The sequence below is a fragment of the Lepidochelys kempii genome, chromosome 14 (assembly GCF_965140265.1).
Source record: "Lepidochelys kempii isolate rLepKem1 chromosome 14, rLepKem1.hap2, whole genome shotgun sequence".
Classification (NCBI taxonomy): domain Eukaryota; kingdom Metazoa; phylum Chordata; order Testudines; family Cheloniidae; genus Lepidochelys; species Lepidochelys kempii.
The window spans coordinates 31653466-31673696 of NC_133269.1; the positions used below are offsets into that span (position 1 = coordinate 31653466).

At 54.4% G+C, this 20231-nt stretch overlaps 2 protein-coding genes across 6 annotated transcripts in view; both read right to left on the reverse strand.

Moving 5' to 3' along the window:
• The window catches only part of LOC140898275 (butyrophilin-like protein 2), a 1102357-nt gene that overhangs the window by 327823 nt on the left and 754303 nt on the right, over positions 1-20231 (reverse strand). The gene's annotated exons all lie outside the window — the stretch shown is intronic.
• Positions 2014-7526, reverse strand: LOC140897984 (C-type lectin domain family 2 member D-like). The gene is made up of 5 exons (XM_073311342.1): positions 7493-7526; positions 7347-7445; positions 4849-5036; positions 3996-4099; positions 2014-2862 (listed from the first exon to the last, which is right to left on the reverse strand). Exons 1-5 carry the CDS (start codon positions 7524-7526, stop codon positions 2700-2702), a joined length of 588 nt encoding a protein of 195 aa, XP_073167443.1. The 3' UTR covers positions 2014-2699.

The following is a 20231-nucleotide window of genomic DNA, read 5'->3' on the forward strand; positions in this document are numbered from 1 at the left end:
TGCTTCACCACCCTCCTAGTGAATAGTTTTTCTAATATCCAACCTAGACCTCCCCCACTGCAACTTGAGACATTGCTCCTTGTTCTGTCATCTGCCACCACTCAGAACAGCCTAGCTCCATCCTCTTTGGAACCCCCCTTCAGGTAGTTGAAGGCTGCTATCAAATCCTCCTCCTCACTCTTCTTTTCTGCAGACTAAATAACCCCAGGTCCCCCAGCCTCTCCTCATAAGTCATGGGCCCCAGCCCCCTAATCATTTTTGTTGCCTTCCAATTTCTTCGCATCCTTTCTGTAGTGGGGGGGCCCAAAACTGGACGCAATACTCCAGAAGTGGCCTCACTAATGCCAAATAGAGGGGAGTAATCACTTCCCTTGATCTGCTGGCAATGCTCCTACGAATGCAGCCCAATATACCGTTAGCCTTCTACCGTTATATATCAAGGGCACACTGTTGACTCATATCCAGCTTCTCGTTCACTGTAATTCCCAGGTCCTTTTCTGCAGAACTGCCGCTTAGCCAGTCGGTCCCCAGTCTGTAGCGGTGCATGGGATTCTTTGTCCTAAGTGCAGGACTCTGCACTTGTCCATGTTGAACCTCATCGGATTTCTTTTGGCCCAATCCTCCAATTTGTCTAGGTCATTCTGGACCTTATCCCTACTCTCCAGCATATCTACCTCTCCCCCAATCTTAGTGTCATCCACAAACTTGCATGAGCGTGCAATTCATCCCACCATCCATATCATTAATTCTCTAAATGTAGGCCAATAAGCACCCCCCTGCAAAACAAACAAACTAACAAACAACAACAACAAAATCCTGCTGAAGTAAAAATTATTGCTCTGAATGCAGCATCTATGATTACCAGTCTTGTGGGGTGGTGGCATGCGTGGGCATTTGGTGAAAGCAGTTCAAGGTCCTCAGAGACTGAGGGCATGTCTGCACTACAAACGTAAGTCAAACTATTCACATCCACACTACTCTCCTTCTGTCAGTCATGCGCATCCTTACCAGGAGTGCTTCCATCAACTTAAGAGAGGCAGTGGGGTGGGGGCGGGAGGGGAGAAGGACTGAGAGACTGGGCTCCCCACTCCTCCCTGGCAGAATGTTTTTTAAGTACATCAGAAGTAGGAAGACTTCCAAACAATCAGTGAGGCCCCAAGGTAACCGAGGTGCCAAAGGAGCACTTTCAGAAGACAAGGCCATTGCAGAGAAGCAAAATATATTCTTTGCATGGGTTTTCATTGCTGTAGCCCATAAGGTCAGTTTGCTAGCTTGCCATATTGCGTAATATGTTTTCTTTTGGTTTGATTCATATTATTTTGTTATCATATCCTATTATTAATTAATCATAGTATTTTCTGGGGTTTTGTTTATGTGGAATTCCAGTTTATGCTATTCATAAGGGTTATTCATGGTTATTCATAATAGTTGGCTGTAATGCAAATAACCTTCAGGCCTGTATCCTGTACGATTAGCTAGAGTAAGTTAGTATAAGTGTTTGTAAACTTTGGCATAGATAAATGGCATACCAGTTGCCCCCCTTAGCTTTGGGGAACTGAACAAAAAACTTGAATCTGCTAACCTTAAGTCTGGAGCAGACCGGTAACTGCAAGGCACACTGCAGAACATGGAAGTCATGAGTTAGGTCAGGGTTAACGGTTTCGGGAATGAGATAATCGATTCGTATGAGTATATGGCATAACATGTTAACCTATAGAGTAAGTGTACCTGCAGATTTATGGGGTTGAGGAAATAAGATTTGGGCATGGTAGGTTGGGCCTAGATTCTGACAGCGGGCAGTACCGGGACCCTATAAGATGGCAAACAACCATACAAAGGGGTCACATTTTCCTATCTTCTATCAAGCTATCACCTCAGTTTCACAATATATCCTAGCCACTCAACACTTGAACCTAAGCCCTACCAATTTGGGAAGCCTGGACCATTAGTTCCTCAGACATGCCAGAGACAAGACTGATCCTCTGTCTCCTACTACCAGGTCTTCAGGGATGGGTGTGAATATGCTAGCTTTAGTAGTCTTTTAGAATAGAAATGTTACCACCAGGGGTCATAGAATTGTATTACTTCTTTGTGACTCTGTGTTTTGTAGCATTTATGCTTCTTTCTTTTATTTTAATAAAGATCTTAACAAGTTGGTTTTGTCCTCAGTATAAGTGTCCTTGCCACACACCCGGAGGGTCCTCTCACAATATTGAACTCTCTGTGTTCTCTATCCCTATAGCCTGAACTGGGACAAGAACCTAAATTATCTTCTGATCAGATCAGTGCTGAGCGGTAAACACATTAGCCCATAAAATTCAGGTCAACACTGCAAAGGTGTGGGAGATTCCCACACATCAGCCATTCTTTTTACGTGACAAATCTGAGGACCTGTCCCAGACTGAGGGGTCAATAGAGGTGGTTTTGGGGAAAAAATACAAAAATACAAAAAATATTCAAAACAATGGGATCTAAATTAGCTGTTACCACTCAAGAAAGAGATCTTGGAGTCCTTGTGGCTCCTAATGTGACCCTGAGTTTAAAGGTTAAAAAGCAGAAGGCACATTGGAAGAATCCACAGTTTAAATGAGACACACTTATTGCTTGCGGGCCCCGCTGCCTGATTTTGAGATCCTGGCCAGGCTGACGAACGGGGACTTGGCTCGTTCAAGTAGGTGTGAGTTGGATCAGTGTCACGTCTAGGAGTCCCATTTCGAGCCCCCTTCCAATGCAGTCTCTTTTCCCATCACATACACCTCAAGTTTCCTACAGATCCACCGTCTTCCCATGTAGCACCGTGAGCTGCTGACCCCTTTCTCGTCGTTCAGATACGCGCAGTCACCTCCTCCTCTTATCTGAAACCTGCAACACAGAAGCCAGGGAGCTGCAGTCAGGCAGAGGCCAGGCATTTCTCATCAGTCCCAGCCAGGGGAGCCGTTCTCCACAGTGCAGGCCTGAGTGCGGAGCAGCTACTCTCCCAGCCCCTCAGGAGCAGAGCTCAGGACACGGAGTCTGTACCCCAGGAGAGGGCCACAGAGGCCCAAACTCGGGACAGTGTCTGGTGGCTATTCAGACCCAGTCAGGCTGGAAGCAGGTGGGATCCAAAGGTTGGGTCCAATACAGCAGAATGGGGACTGTCCATTGGGGAGCCCTGACCCAGCGCCATAAGAGCCTGACTTTTCAAAGTACTGAAGTAACCCAGACCAGGGAAGTGGGGGGTCTCCATCCGCCTCTAATGGCTGGCCTCCATAAGAGCTTTATCAATCGGAGGGGGGGGGGTTCAGTTAAAGAAGTGGATTCTTTCGCTCCTATGGCAGAGGCTCATGCTTCTAGTGCTGAATTCCGGGGTTCAAACCCTGCTCCGGGCTCAAGCAGCGCTGGTTTTGTGATCACACTTGGAGCCCACTGAAACCCATCGCAGGGTGGTGGCTGGGCAGCCATCACTACTGTACCCCGTTCCAGTGGGAGCCCCAGGCGTCCAGCACCTGTGAACCGCAGGCTCCCTTAACATCGGTGCCTTGTTGCGGATTCAGAGGCCTCACCAGCAAAGTCACTCAAACCTGCCGGCTGCAATCCCCAGCGGGACCTGCACCTGCCATGCAGTGCTCGGCATGCTGCCCTCTCTAGCAGCCACTGTTAACCTGAGCTCCCTGCTGCCTCCTTTCCCCAGGGGGGGTCAGACACCCCAGGGACCTTGCTGAAGAGGGCTGGGGGAGAACAGCGAGTGTCCCAGCTGAAATCCCAGCGCGCTGCGAGGGCATCTCTGGCTATGGCGGGCTCTGTCTCCGGCCCAGCACCGTGCTGCGGGGAGGAGCCGAGAGTTCAGGGACACGCCGGCTCCCATCGGTCTCTGACACACGCAGGACGCGAACGGACCAGGGTCATGTCTCGTGGTTTCACTAGCACTGAATGGTGGATCTACCTGAGCTCAAACCGCTCAGACACCAGAATCCCCAAGCCCAGGGAATTAGTCCAGAGGGGCAAGAGAGACTCACAGGTGGTTGAATTTGGTGCTGTTGGTCCATTTCCAGGGCTGACCCTGCTCCCTCCAGAGGCCGATCCAATGGTCATAGACACCCTTATGGCGCAGCAGGAATGCCTTAAAGAAAGCTGAGGGACAGCAGGTATCAGCCCCAGCTCCCGTGCTCCCCCCACCGCCCCTCCAGGGCTCTGTGCTGCAGAGAATCCCAGTCACATATTGAAGGGTGCTCAGTTTATTTTCAGGGGGGATTTTCCCCTCCCTCTTGCAAAGCACAAGATCCCCCGGGCAGTCTTAACCCTCCCACCGCACACAGCAGCCCCACCCCGGTGCTCCCAGTCACCCACACCCCAAGTCCCCCTGAGCTGGGGGCAGCTGTTGGGTCTGAGCTCTCTGCAGAGACGTCTCTTCTCACAGAGCAGCCACCGCTCACCCCAGCAAGGCAGGAGGAGGGAGGGAGGCAAGCTGAAGTGGGAGGGGTCAATGTGAAAGGATCCCCTCCTCCCCCGCCTCCTCAGCTGGCTGCTCCTTTCCCATCCCCACAACAGGTGCACTGGCTGGGTTCTCAGTCCCACTCCAGCAGCCAGCAGGCCAGGAGATGCTTGAGCCAGCCCTGCCCTAGACAGAAGCTGTCTCCCTATTTGGGGAGGGGGGCAGCGGAGAATGGGCAATCCCTGTGATCACACACAGACAGTAGGGCCCTGGGCCCAGCCAGGGCTGGCGTTCAGCGGCTGGAAGTTCATTCACTCCGGCCTCCCAGCACGGGAGGGCTCACAGCTGCTCCTCACCCCACGGGGCAGAGCCCAAGTCCTGCTGCAGCAGCCACACCTGTGCCCAGATTAGTGTCTGGCAACTCGAGAGTCTCTCACTGTTTCCTGCTCACTGTCAATCCCAGCCAGGGAGGCACCCGGGGCAGAGCAGCGGCTTCGGCTCTCGGTCCAGCTCCCTTCCCTCTCTGAGAAATAGTAGCATTTCCCTCGGTATCCCATCCAGCCGTCTGCGCACGAGGAGCTAGCAGGGGGGCACAGATCAGCTGATGAAAGCTGAGAGGTCAGCGCTGAGAATGAGACAGTCACATGGAGGGTAAGAGTTGCATCGAGAATTGGGCATTTGACTGGTACAAAAATTGGTCAACTGACCAGTCAAATCTGTCAAAGAGTGGTCAGATATTTTAAAATACCAATTTATCAGAATTGGTTACCTCCCGCCAGGAAGAAAAAAGAGCAAGACGTCATTGTCTCCAGTAGGTTTAGCTTTCGATAGATACGGATCTACCTAATTTTTTAAAAAATGTACTTCACTGAGTTATTTTAGCTCAGAAAAAAAAGGCAAAACAATGAAACCAAGTTCTTGAAAACACCAGTGAGGCTCCAAGACGCAATCCGAAAGGCAGGCTACCTCCTACCCCCAGGGCTCTCGCTAGAGCATTTGACTGCGGCCAAACAGGCAGTCAATTGACCGGCTTGCCAAGCCCATTGGGACCCCCAGCTGGGGCTGGTCCACTGCAATCAGATGCAGGGGGACGGAGACGTTTGTCACAGTAAATTTGCCTGGCAAGAAGGATTCCAGGGACACTCCCAGCCTGCGAGGGACTGACACAGCTCAGAGCATTTCACCCCAGGCACAAGATCAACAGCTGGATGTTCAACCTAGCAACAAACAGCAGGTGAACTACTGAGAAGAATGTGGGAACTTTCACTCAGGGACATGAAAGCCACAAGGGGGCGCCAGAAACCACAGCCATGGGAAGTGACCTGTTGCACTGTGGGCCAGGAATGATGGAACTTAATTCACCTCCTACCTGCAGACTTTTCTCTCCCCAAACACAGCAGCAAGAAAGGCACTTTCTGGAAGCCCTCATGGCAGTGTAACCCTTTCAGAGCCATGAAAGAGCAGCAGTGGGGTCACCCATAAGTGACACCAAAGAGGATTTGAAAGGCCTGTCTAGTTGAGAGGAGTTGGACTCAAACCCCTCCAGATGTTTTCGAGCACGTCACTTTTGTTTGCACCACAGTAACTCGGTAGCTGGTTTTCAAGCCTTCCCATGTGGCTGGCGCTCAGCGAGGAACAGACACTCTAAGTTGGGAAGAGTTAGGAAACGTGGCAGCGGTGATCAGAAAGCAAGCATGTGTTCACCTCACTCACAAGGCATGTCTGACCCTGTAGATTTAACTGTCCAGTGCACGGTAGCCCACACCCCTGCCCTACTGAACTGAGCAGAGAAGTCAGTGACGAACAGTTGATGGCACAGGCTGTCTCCACCATCCATCTCCAGCTCAGATGCCACATGTTCTGCAGAGCTCCCTGCACCTGCAGGTGTGTAACCAACCCTAAGCTCACAGATTCCCACCTTACACAGTGAGAGCCAATGCTGCCCGTTGCAGCAGCCTGCCATTACAGCAGGGAGCTGGGATTCAGGGCCCATCTGTATCCGAGCAATCTGCACCAGTATAATCACAGTGACGCAGTGACATCAGGGCAAACACCTCCTGGAGATGAGCTGGAGCAGTGCGGCTCGCTCTGGTAACTTCCTGCAGCAAACTGCACCAAGGCAAGCTCCTTTGTGCACCAGTGCAGTGCGTCTGCTTTAGCGGTTTGCCCCAATTCAACTGCACGGATGTCATGACATCGGCACAGAGGATTCCTAATGCAGACGGAGCTGGATTCAATCCCCTCTGCCAGCTGCTAAACCCTCCTGGGGCCCAGTGATCAGATCCCAGGACAATAGAGAAATCCCACCCCCGACATTCCCCAGCATGCCCTGCCCCAGACAACGGGGGGATACAACAGGGTTCATGTTCACCGCAAACAGACGCCCTCTGCACGAGCACACACTGTCTGGGCAGCCTGGGGGAGTGAATGGTGCTAAGGGACCCTTCATGGCCAAGCTCAGCGATTGGGGGGTTTCCACACTGCGCTGGTGGAGGGGTCTCGACTGACTTCTACGGCTCATTTCAATAACACGGCAGCACCTGCCGCCCGGCCACAGGCGTGACCTGAAGATCCAGGAAGGCCAAGCTGGTAACCTCAGAGCAACACAGGGAAGGCAAAGGGCTCAGGGTTGCACTGCACCCTGTCCCACTGGACACCCTGGTCAGGGACTGCTTCATGGCGCGTGGCAAAGGTGACTTGGGTCCAAAGTGCTCAGAGATGGGCTGGGGGGGGCTAATGTCAGTCAGATCATCCTGACACAGAGAGTGCCCAGGTGCAGGGGTCTGGGAGGAAGATCCCCCAGGAATCCTCTGCCCCAGGGGCAGAAGCCGGACAGGCCGGGAGGAGAGAGTGAGTGTGGTAGGTCACGGGGGAATGGGATGCGCGGAGATCATAGATGGAGGGGAAGGGAGCGGGGCGGAAGCTGGGAACTCACCTGCCAGAGCAATGATGGCAGCAATCAACGCAGACCATACAACTATCACTGCAACCACAACTCTACAGGTTGGACTTTTCTTGCAGTTCCAAGGAGGGTCTGAAACAGAAAGACCCGTCAGGCAGGGCTGGGAGGACACGTCTCACTGACAGCACCGGGGCTGGAGCTGCCCTGCAACATGCACCGTTCTTGTCTAGTTTTTGTAAAGCTCTCCAACACCACTTTCTACAAACCATTACCCTCTGATCCCACTGAGGGTTTCCAAAAGTTAGTGCCTGTCTCACCCACTGCAACCTGCAAGGTCTCGTGCCAGCAAAGGGAAGCTGCTCCCAGATCTGGAGCTGCATTCGCATGTCCTGAGGGCTGTCCTGCACCATGGTCACCACGGGCAGGTAGGTCATCAACCTCCATCTCTGTCCCAGCTGCAGGATGGCCTCTGGTTCCTGCTCCCTCAGGCACCTGGAGATACTGAAAAAGGGGTGGGATTGGCAGAGCAGGAGAACAACCCATGAGGTTAAGAAATGGCAGTGAGAGCCTTTTCCCTCCCTGGGAGATTATGGTGTCCCTCTGTGGGGACTCCCTTCCTGGCAGATGCTAGTGAGCTATTGAAAGAGCTCAGCCTGTTTAGATTATAAAAAAGATTGGGTGGTGACATCATAGAAGTGTTGAAGTGACTTCATGGAGAGAAAATATTGGGTATTAAAGGGCTCATTAATCTATCAGAGAAAAGCATAACAAGACCCAGTGGCTGGAAACTCAAAAGAGACCAATTCGTATTAGAAAGAGGGCACACATATTCAACAGTGAGGACGAATCACCAAAGGAAGAAACTAGAAAGGGAAGTGGTGGGAATTCCCCACCTCTTGATGTTTCTAATGAAGACTAGATGCCTTTCTGGAACGTGTGTAGTCAAAAATTAGCTCCTATGCTCTACAGAAAGCATGTGATATGCAGGGGGTCAGATGACACGCTCTAATTGTCTCTTCTGTCCATAAAGTCTGCTAATTTATGAAAAAATGAGCGTAGCATGGGGAGAAGCCTCTGATGTTTTACTGTGTTCGGCTTGAGCCCACAATGAACGCTCATTGAGTGGGGTGATCCAGGGGAAGCAGCTGAAACATCCAATGTGGCTGGACAGGGGCAGGACATCAGCACTACAAGGGAGTGGTGGGTGTGGCAGTGACATCACAAGGGCCTTTGGCAGGACCTCAGCCTATTGGACAAAGGTGGTGGGGAGGCGATGACCTCACAGAGAGAACTTGACATCAGCCAGGCAGGACAGAGGTGCAGGACAGGGGCAACCTCGGAGATCCCTGTGGCTTTGCTTCAGCACGTCTCCTTCTCGAGGTCTCTCCTGGAGGACTGAGAGAGCATTCACTTGCACGTACGTGAGCGCAAGGAGGACCCCCTTTGGAGTTTTCTCCTTTTCTTTTAGTGGATTTGCTCGAAAACAGACATCCCTGTATAGAAGGTAAGAGCCTCGGAGAGGTTTGGAACCTGTTCAGTCTGATCCATCAGGTGCTGGCTGATTTTTAGGAAAGGAAAACATTAGATTGTGGGGGCAGTATTTTATTTCCGACCTAGGATTTTGTCCCTTAGAATTACTGGGGACATTGGGGTTTCTCCTTTTTGTTTTCCTCTTCTTTTTCCTACCTTTCCTACCTTTCTCTTCTTGCTTCCTTTGTCCTTTTCCTCTGTTCTCCTCCCACCACCAGGAGCTCTGTGTGTGGAGCGGGGTCCGGGGGGGTTGTGGGAGGCCCTCACAGAGAGGTGAGACTGGACTAGTGCTCCGAGAGTGATCCCCTCGGTGGTGACCGGGGCCATTCTTTGGGCTATTTGATGAGATCCCTTAGCCTCCCACCCCTCAAAGTCTCAACCTTGATTGGCTGAGGAGGGGGCTATTGACAGGGAGGAAACTCTGGTCTTTGTTGTTCTCTTTTATGACCAAGCAAATAAGTCACAATCAGTTATACGTTTGACCAATGTGGATGCTGCTCTCCATTCATTGTCTCGGAGCAGTTCATGATCCTCTCGAACATTCCAGTTCTTCTGAAATAATTGCTGAATAATTACTATGAACAATTGTTGGTCTGTAGCTCATTTGAGAGCAATTCTGCTACTGACTGGCTGCATCAGCTAAGACAAGTCCCTGCTCCTTTCTCAGCCTTCGTTTCTCCTTCTGTCAAGAATGAATAACAATCCTCTCCCACCTACCTCGCCATGGGTGGATGCTGGGGATCCACTGAACAGTGTCACTCGGAGCAGTGCAGACTAGGGGGTGTCCTATCACACTGAGCCATATCAGATTATAACCTAATATTCGATTTGATTTGTATTTTATTGTTTTGAAATTGTGAAAAGCAGCAACTACTTAGCTCAGACTGAAGCATCTCATCCAATTTTCTAGAGCATAGTGTCTCCCCTTTGTGTATGATGAGACAGTTGAATGCACTGTGATGGACAGGAGATGCTCTTGTTTTGCAAACAGATATTTTTGCAAAGAATTTTCATCCTACTTGTTATGATTTCAAGAAACAAAGTGGTTTCATTTGAATGGATTTTCTGACAGAAAAAGGTTTCCATGAAAATGTTCACCCCTTATTTCCTGGGCCTTATCCCTGCCTCTGGGGGGTTGTTGTCTGTTAGTTAGAACAGGAATCAGGACAGTTGTCTTCTCTTTCTGGCTCCGTCACCGCTTCGCTGTGTGACACCTTGGGTAGGTCCAATGGGAACAGGGTCAATTCTCTAACTCCAGGCAGCAGGAAGCCTGGGTGAGATAAGGGATGTTAAGGCCATCTGCGAAGGAGAAAGGGATGTTTCCAGGTGTTGAATGTCAAGAACTCTAAACTTTGCTAAAATGGATAGTCTCGAGAAACAAGAACTAGTTGGGGCCAAACTTTAACCATTGTCTTTTATAAAGCCCATTCAGGAATGTGAGTCCCAGAGAGCCATAGAGAGGGGGAGCAACTTGCCCAAAGTCCCACAGATCAAGAGGCAGCAATGGAAGCAGGAGTGACACTCTCTCTCAAAGGCAGGGGGACCAGACATTAGGGCCTGGTTGCAATTGCCAGCTGTGGGAGGGAGTGTGCGGCAGTGGTCAGTGAAGGGGTCCATCCATGGCTCTGATACTCGGTGTGACCCTGTGGTCATAGCTGAGGCCCGTTTGCCATCAGTAGGGTTGGGGTCCCATGGCTACAGCCCAGTGGGTTTGGGAGGCTCCAGGAAGGTGAGTAAAGTGCTGGGATGTCAGGATCCCGGAGGCGCTGTCACCTCCGCCCTAGGGCCGTGTTCTGCACCCCCTGCTGCTGGCTGAGTTTCTCCGTCCCTTGGCAATCAGACAGACTCTTGTTTGCACAGCCAGTCGATCGCCCTCGTGTCATCACCCTGCCTGCTGGCTGGGCAGGGTAACTCCTGAGGTCACCACCCTCTCCAGCCTGCCTTGGGCTTGGAGAGTGAGGAGGAGGGTGAGGGACGTCTGCTGATCCTGAACATCCGCCATCCATTGTACCATCACTGAGAGCACGTGAGTGGCATTCGGGTTCCTCGGTGTCTTCCCCTCTCTGTTTGGGGGAGAGACTATCTCCAAAGGGGGATTTCATTTGCAAACAGCCCCCAAGAGCCCCTCACTCTTAGGCCAGGCAGGGGCTTCTCCAGAGCCGTCTCCAGTGTGTTTGGAAAGGTTCCAGCAATGGGGCTTCCCAGCCCTTCCCCTCCCAGCCCTTCCCTCCCAACCCTTCCCCAGGCTGAGAGTCTCTGAGGTGAGCCAGACCCTGTGAGCTGCTGAGCCTGGAAATCAATGGGGAACGAGGAGGGCTCTGTGCATCCTGTGCCGAGGGCCTTTCTGACTTTGATGTGAGGAATGATTTCCCAGGAGAAGTCCGGACTCCTGGGTTCTGTTCCTTCTCTAGCCTGGGCGGGAGAGTGGCCTGGGACGACAGGAGGGGACTGCTTCTCCAGAGTAACCGATAGTCTTTGGGACTGACCTCATTGCTGGAAAAGGATGAGACTTCCTGGCTATTGCAGCAGCAGGGATTACGAGGGGGAACGTTGGGAGCGGATCATGCAATGAACTCCTGCCCGTGTGTGTAGATGGCACTCCCTGCACTCCTGTGCGGGCAGAGGGGGCGGCTGTGGTTGGAGGAGGGAGGAGGAGGGACGGAAAAGGCCCAGGAGTGAAAGGCTGCCTTGAGCCCAGTCTCACCCCTGCTCCCCGCTCGGTTCCAGGATGGCCAGGCTCCTGCGGATGTTGCGGAGGAAGGCTCTGCAGGTGGCCCCAGAGCCTGAGGGAAGCAGCTGCCGTCTTCCCAAGGGGCAGAGCAACCCCTGCATCCCTGCTGGCGGGGAAGCAGCTCCCGTCCAGGCCAGACGGCGGAAGTGCCCGGCCTTCTGGAAAAGGAACCCGGCTCCCGGCGCAGGCGCCGAGCTGGGAGAGGCCCCGACCAGGCCCCAATGGAGCTGGCCCAGGCTGCGGTTTGGCAGACAGGACCCAGCCCAGGAGGGGCGCCGGGCAGGGTGGCTCTGGGGCTTGTTGTGTGGGCAGCAGCGGCCCCAGGAGCCCAGACCTCGTTCCCATCAGGAGGCATCGCCCTGCCCGGTCTCTGAGGACCTTCCAGCCCCCGCCGGCCAGGAGGGGGAAGGTCCCTGTCCCAGCACCAGCAGCTCAGCCTGGGACAGCGGCAGCACCTGGGTCTCTGGAAGCAGCCAGGACGATGGAGGCCACTGCTTTGTTCCAGGTGAGGAGCCGGGCTGGGCTCCGGGAGGGCTGAGGACGGGATGTGAACACCCTGGGCCCAGATGCTCTCTCAGGGATATGGAGGGGGGTCCCCAGCCCAGGTGTCTGGCCTGAGCCCCGCGAACCCCACGGACAGCAGCAGCCGTCACACAGCTGCCCCTTCCGCACGGGGACCTGGGGGTGGGGGCGTGAAGAGCTGCTGCTTCAGGGCCAGGGGAATCGGCACCTCCCCTGGAGTCCTGGGCAGGGGAGGGGGGCTCTGCTCTGGGCTTCTGAAGCTGTTGGGGCCTGAAGGCATCCCTGAGAGGGAGGTTTGGGGCCCCATCTGCCCTGGGTGCCTGAGGTGGGAAGGGGGGTCTTGAATCCTGCTCTGCCCACCACGCCCCTCTCCTTCCCTCCGTGGTGCAGGGACCCCCCGGGATTCAGAGCATGAGGAAGGGGTGGACATGGCCAAAGATGAAGCTGCTCTCAAGGTCATCCGAGAGCAGCTCAAGTGCAGAGATAAGGTACAAATGTTCCCCACCTGGGCTGGAACCAAGATTGCCCTGTCCCTTCCCAGCATCCCCACCCCTGCCGAGGATCTTGTGCCTCCTGATCCACCACCCCCAATGGGACCCTTTTACATCCATGATGTGGGACCCCCAAGATGGGGGTGTCCCACAACAGCCAAAGTCATCTCCCCCCACAGGCACTGTCCCAGTTCCTGATCCTGCTTGTGTAGGAGTGGTGGGGGATTTGGACAATAGGCGGGTCCCCACAATCCCCCATTGAGGCCTGAGCCCTGGAGCTGGTGTGGGTGGGGCAGGAAGGTCCCTCATTAACAGGTTGTCTCTCGCTATACCCCACTCCCGGTGGGTACAGGATGAGGGGCAGCAGCTCCTGTTCCTTCAGGCCATCTACCCCGCATGTCTGACTGCACGGGAGAGAGGGGAGGACACACTGGAGCCGCGCTGCTGCAAGGCGGCTGTGGTGAAGAGGATCGTGGTGAGTGAGACACGCCATACGGCAGCTGGAGGGAGGGGGAGAATTGTGGGGCTGGGGGGCAGCTGAGAGTGGGGGACAAGGAATCTCATGGTCCCAGCTCAGTCGTCGGGATGAATGGGGCAGTTTTGACAGGGAGGAGGAGAGAAGGGGATTGGGAGTGAGCTGGGCAGGAATCTGAGAAGGGGAACAAGTCGGATGGGCAGGAAGGAATCGGGGGAGTGGGAGGTGGTGGGGGATCCTGCTGGCCATGTGGGGCACTGGCTGTGTCATCTCCTCACTGGGAGGCGTCAGTCGGGCGTGAATCTCACACGCTCCTTTGTCTCTTTCACGTCTCACAGGAGCTCATCGAGGAGCTTCCCGATGACTCGTCACCCAGCGCCGTCCTCGCCCACTCCCTGGCTGCAGTGGGCTACCTCTGGTACTGAGACAGCCCCACCCCCCCACCCTGCCGGCTCCCCTCACCCCAGTGCTGCTCAGGCCCAAGGCTGGGAGTCACCGTCACTGTCCCTCCCAAGTCACCTCCCAAGAGTGGTGCCTCTGGCAGAGATGGTGGGGTGGGGAGGGTCACTCTCTCCTGGCAGGGCTCTTCTTTTCACTCCCATAACATGACAGGGGCCTTGGGGAGGGGCTCAATCCCAGGCTCCGATACAGGAGGGGCAGCAGGCTCCAGGGAACAGCAGCTATTCCTGTCCTGCCACTGTCTGTCTGGGAGACCTTGGCCTTGTCATTCCCTAGCGAAGTGCCTCAGTTTCCATTCTCGCCAGCCTGTGCCTCTATCCCTGTGGCTTGGTGTCTGTGTTGGCGACAGTCCCACCCAGTACTGCACAGTCTAATAGCAGCTCCTCTCTCTTGCCAGCACCATGAAACCTGCCCTGGAGCCAGCCCTAGAGACCCACCTCTTGCGAGCTGCCCTTCACTCCGTCTTCACCCTGGGCACGGAGAAGGACACCACCGGCATCCAGGTACCTCCTCCTCCTCCATCCTCCTCCTCTTCCAGAGTAGTCCTTGGTCCCTACTCCCTTGATTCGCTGGAGCTCCAGATTTAGGGGTGGGGTAGCGGAGATGGAACAAGCTGCAGGGTTGGATCCTTCCCTCCAGCAGGGAAGAGATTACCCCTCCCTGGGGGATTTCTTTCTTTCTTTCTTTCTTTCTTTCTTTCTTTCTTTCTTTCTTTCTTTCTTTCTTTCTTTCTTTCTTTCTTTCTTTCTTTCTTTCTTTCTTTCTTTCTTTCTTTCTTTCTTTCCTAAGCCGCGTTTGGCCCAGAAGCCCAGGTTCCATCCATAGCAACTTGGCTGTTTCCTACTCTTCTGCCTACAAGGCCCTCTGCAGAGACCTGCTAAGCTCATGGATTAAAGGTCCAGGGGTCATCAATTCTTGCAAATTGCCTGCAGTGGGATGTGAAGGAGAGAGGCCAGGAGATGTGTTTGGGAGTCTCCTCAGTGCTTCCCAGAGACCCCTCTTCCCATCCTGTGGCAGGTGTAGGCCCAGGTTCCCTAACTCTGACCCATGCTTTGCAGACTCTGCACAAAGTCATCCCAGAGGTCCTGGATGCCATGCTTGGGAATCTGCTGGCAGAGTCCCCAGACACAGACAGGCTCCACTTCATCTTGGAGGTGAGCCCCATTTGACCGTAACTCTTTGGGGGACTGGTAAGGAGAGACTGGAAGATGCATTTTCTACTCTGTCCTCCTAGCTGGGTCCCCAGTGGGCCGTCCTTGGTTGGGGAGGTCAGTGCAATGTAATGTCAGGTACTTCCTTCTTGAGGGACAGAGGAAGGAGCTGGGACTCCAAGCCAGAGCTCTGCCTGGTTCTGCTGAGCACTAAGCACAGGGCTCCTGGCTGTCTTGGGGAGTGAGAGTCTGAAAATCCACCCTTCCCGCACCCCTCCAACACACAGAGCCCATGAGATTAGGGAGATGGTTCTCAGAGAAGAGGCACATGCTCCTTCCTAGAGAAAGAGGAGGAGCCCAGGGAATCAGCCCTTCCCTCTGATCTACTCTGAAATTCCTGGGGGGATTGTGCTCTCAGTCACTCCCTACATCCCCGCAAGGAGTTGCGTAGCAGGGAAGGGCTGAGGGTTCAGTCGTCTTTCTGGTGAACTGTTCAGGAATCAGGAGTTTTGGGAGGATGGGACCAGCCCCGACCCCGAACATTGTCCCAATCTAAAGAGACGCTGACAAGTTGTGACCTGAAGGGTACAAGCTGCGTCCTGGGGGAAAGAATCCCCTTCTAAAGCTCTGCCATCAATGACTCAGCTATTTCTCCCTGCGCAGAATGTCTCAGGCCCCTGGGGCTGGGTGTGTGGGGGGCTCATTTGCAAAGCAGGAGCAGCTGGCCACTGAGTCTGACCTGCCTCCTTTCCCCACAGCATGTCAACCTCTGGGTCGTGTCCAGGGTGTCGCAGGAGCGAGCCAAGGCTATCAGGAGCAGCACAGCCCTGCTGAGATACACAGTCACCCTCCCTGAGTTTGATGTAAGTGAGCTCTGAGCCCAGCTTGCTGGCTCCAGGGGGAGGCGGGCTGGCTCCAGCGGGCTGCAGGATCTGCTGCTGCTGCCGGGGCTGTGGGTTAGGAGGGTTCTTCATGGGGAGGCAGAGTCAGAGCAGAACTGAGCTAGGCTTGAGTCAAGTTCTTCTTGTCCTGGTTCAGTGTTGTCCCTGGGCCTTTAAGGGGACCATGCTCCAGCCCCTGCTTGGCATCCCAAAGCAGCTGCAGGCTCCCTTGGCAGCAGAGCAAATGAAGGGTCGATCTCAAGCTCCTCTCCCCCAGCCTCTCCTGCAGAAGGGCTAAGGGGAAGGAGCCCTCTGGCCCAGGGCGGACAGGGAGCTGAGAGGAAAATGCTGACGGAGTCCCCTCTGCTCTCCCTTCCATTAGATCTCAGCCGAGTTCCCTCGGATGGGTCACCATGTGGCCCAGCTGGCTCTATTTGTCAGCGATCCAGACAAGGACATCAGCCGGCAGGCCAGGGAGGGGACTTACCGGCTCTACCAACTGCTGCTCCAACAGAGGGGTAAGGAACCCAGCTGGGACACGGAACCAAATAGGGGACTGAGAGTGACCATATGTTGATAATGGGACCCTAGACCATTTCTCTCAGACTGACCCCAGCCGGAGGACAAGTCTCTCTCTGCCTCTGTTCTTCTCCATTCCACTGTGCAGCCACCAATGGGATTGGAAGGACACAGAAACTGCAACCAGAATGAGGAGAAAAGTCGCTCTCTCTCTCTCTCTCTTCCAGGCCTGACCATACATGAGGCGGAAGATCTCTGGTGCTACGACTGGCACCAGGACAGCAGGCTGTTGGGCTACAAGAATACAGCCAGAGTGGGGGAGGTAAGGGCACTGTGCCAGGGCATGACACAGCTCAGGGAGTGTAGCTGGCTGGGTTCAGTGCAGTGGAGGCCTCCTGAAGACAGGAAAAGAGCCCGCTCCTTATTTCCAGCTCAGAGTTCCTCATCCAGCAACCAGTGGGACACGCTGGTGCCAAAGGTCCCACACTGGGACTGGGCCAGGAGTCTCCTTGTTCTTGTCAGGCTGCAGGTTGGATTCCCCTTGAAGAAACCAAGGAGCTGCAGAGGCCATACACAGCGAGGAGAGAAATCACTAAGCTGCAGGGAAGAGACCTTTGGTCTGTCAGCTCCAACCCCCTCCTCCCCTCAACAACACACGCACACTCCTCTAGCCGCTGAGGTGCAGGAGATCTCTCTGCTGGAAGCAAGACAGAGTCCCCTGTCGTCTCTGTGCCCTGCACAGCAGAGTGGGCCTGCTCACACACATTAGAGATCCATTTCCAGCCCATCCTGGCCCCTGCCATAAATTGCCTTCCCGAAAGAGCCACTGGAGGCTTTGGTCCCTCAGCAACTGCCACCTCTTAATAAAGGGGCTTCCGTGAGCCCTGGGACCCTGAGAGCCTGGGGAATGAACTGCCTTGGCCACAGCAGCTCTCTTCCCCGCCCTTTGGGGCATGAGACGCCATTGTACCGCCAGGACTTGGAGGCTGGCTCTGGGCAATCTACTCAAGCCTCATGTCCTCTTGGTTTTAGGTCTTTGAAAAATTCTTCTCCGTCGGGCAGAGAAGATCCTTCGTACAGACAGCATTGCTGGCCATCCACGACCCCCTGCTGCGTGTCAGCCAGGCTGGGCTGGTGCTGGTCTACTCCCTCCTGGGGGAAGCCCAGCAACTGATGGGGGACACGGTAAGCAGCTGCAATCGACTCAGAAGCTTGGGGTGGGACCCAGGGCCTCATTCCCATCCTCTCGCCATTTGCTGGCCTGGTAGCAAGGAGCCCAGTGGGGACTTCTGGCCTTCATGAACTTCTGTTCTTAGGATGTGGTGCTCTGCTATCACTCCTGGGAAGGACAGGAGAGTCCCCTAAGTGCCCTCTGGGAACCTTTCCTGCCCCACAGAGCTGCACCCATTTCCCCATGGCCTAGTGTCCATGTCACCCCAGCCACCATCGAGAGTTGCTCCCATCCCTGGCAGCCTGGGAGGCCAAGGACTGACTGGTGATGGTGACTGACTGAGGCACATGGGCGTGGAAAGCTGGTCTTGCTGCTGGTAGGGCTGGACCCGCTCTCGAGAGATTGGGAGGATTCAGTAGTCAGGGGCTGCTGACCTGCTCCATTCACCAGGGCTGCCATCCTGTGGTTTCAGGTTTTGTCACTGGGGTGTCTTGGGGAAAGGTCTCAAGCTCTCTCCATTCCACTTCACTGCTGCCAGAATCCTTCCCGCCCCCCGCCACCCTTCTAGAGCCTCCTCCCTGCCCTACCTGGGTGGGGATGGAGGTAGGGGTGGAAGAGAGGGTTCTCCGAACTTGAGCGGTGTCCCCAGGTGGGTTGGAGGTGGAACAGCTGTCAGGGGCACTGATGGGGAAGTGGCAGGAGCTCACCCTACAAGGAGGGGGGTTGGCACTGAAGGTCACTAGAGAGGACAGCAAGCCTCCATCCTGGGGGTCAGGAGGGTGAATCTACCACTCAGACATGAGCAGCTGCTGGGTGGAAATGATGGTGCTGGTTCCAGGTGCCCTTCATCCTCCCTGATTCCTGGGGAGTGTCTCAGTCTCTGACATATTCTCGTTCCCCTGCAGCATGAGGATGTCACAGCCAAGGTCATGGGCCAGCTTCACATGATTCGGCACTTGCACCAGATGCCCGAGGCGCTGCAAGGGCTGTGGCTCATCTGATGCTCTTCAAGGTTCCCCTCCCTGTTCAGCAAGTCCCGCTCCCTGCTGCAGGTACTGCTGTGTCTCACTATAAATGGGGGACTAGTGGAAGCAGAAATGGAGGCCCCTGGCACTCACAGGAACCCTCTCCCCTCTCTGTGGAGCTGTGTCCTTGCCACGGCCCCCCAGATACCTTCATCTGGGGCAGGAGCTCTTTCCCTCACACCCATATCCCTCCCCTCTTTCCTTGATCTCACCCCCATCCCATTTCCCGTGCTCCCAGGCAGAGATGTTCCTGCCCCATATGGCGCAGAAGGACCTTTGCGTCAGGGCTACAGACTGTCTGCCCAACTGAAGCTCAGGAAGCTCCACCTTTGAGGAGGTGAGGATGGGACAGAGGCTCAGGGCTAGCTTCATCTCCTGCCCTTTATTCTTCCTTTGGCCCTTCTCTGGGCTCTCCGAGTCTGACATGAAGAGGAGCCTCCTCCCCCCGTGTCTTCTAGGTCCTGGGGTGTGTGACAGCCTCCCAGATGGGTGCAAGCAGTAGTAGTTCTCAAAGAGGCCTAGAGGGAAGAGCCCACTCCCTCTTGGAGGTAAGAGCCATTGACTTCTTTGGGCAAAATGGGTTTCTTGGGGGAGAAATGGGATCCCTGCTGCATAGCCTGGGTGGGAGCTTCCCCCATCCCTGGGACAGAGACATCTTCATCAATGTGCCACCCTTGTTTTTTTCCAAGCAGGAGGCTCCCCAGAGAACTCCTCCTCAAACCTGTTCTCCTGGGAGCGTTTCTGGGAGGAGGCTCCCGTCCCTCAGTCTCCAACTCCATCATGCAGTCTCTTTCACCTAACATCTCCGCTCTCCAGCTCCACTTGCCGCAGCAGGACAAACGGACCTTCAGCTCGTAAGGAACAGACTCTGACCTCCTTCTGATCAGCAATGGGGTTTCCCCATCCCCTCAGCAAACCTGTCATCCGGGCTGGACCAGATTTGAAGGAGGAGGGTATCTAACAGTGTGGCTTGGCCTATAGCTGCCTAGCCTGGGGCTAGGCCAAATTGATGACCAAGTGAGCCCCACCTGAGAGGAAACAAGGGAAAACAGCAGCAAAAGTCCAGAAGCAGAGCAAGCTGTTCAGGAGATGGCCTTGGGCCAAACCCTGGAGTCCAGGGTAGGACTGGCTTCTCTCACTGTCCCTAAGGAAGGGGACATAGAAGACCATAGAAACCCAAGAAGGGCAGGCCGAACCGAAATCAGGCTGAGGAAGAACTCCCCACGAGGGTGGAAGGCCATGTTTCTGTTCAAGACATTTTGGGACTTTGTTTGCAAAGAGCACGACCCAGGAAGGAGTGGAGTAAAGGACAGTCACCTGGTTGGAGGGCTGAGTTCCCAGCCAACAAACTGCAAGAGTGAGTATGAGCGGGGTTGCTAGCCCAGCGAGAAAGCAATGACACAAGGCCTGGCCAGCATCTAGCAGTGAGTGAACTCTGGTACACACCCAAAGTGGCCGTGTTTAGAGCCCTGGGTAGGCTCTTCTGTGGGAATTTCCCATGGGTCAGTGGGGCCGGAATCTCTCCTGCTCCTTTGGTTTCTTTGTGCTTCCCACAAGATGTCTGGTGAACTGCCCTTGGACTCTGGGCCCAGCACTGCTCAGAAATTATTCGCTACCTTCAGAGAGACAGGGCACAGCTCAGCCTGTTGGGTAGGCTGGAGAATCACACTTCACTCGAACACACAACACTGAGGTGGTTTGGGAAGTATAGTAACAAAGAAGAGATTTAAGTGATACTAAGCAAGAGAAAGAGACAAATTTCAAAGAGAGAAACAAAACACAACACACTTTGTAGTGACTAAAACTGAATCTTAACAAGTCACAATCTTTGCCTTAGCAGTTTCCAGACTAACATCTCAGCTTTCCTAACAGACCTTCTTTGATGTCCCTGTAGGGTAGAAAACTTCTCTGTCGAATCCGCTGATTTGATTGCTTCGTCTTCTGGTTTCAGACCCTCTGTTAT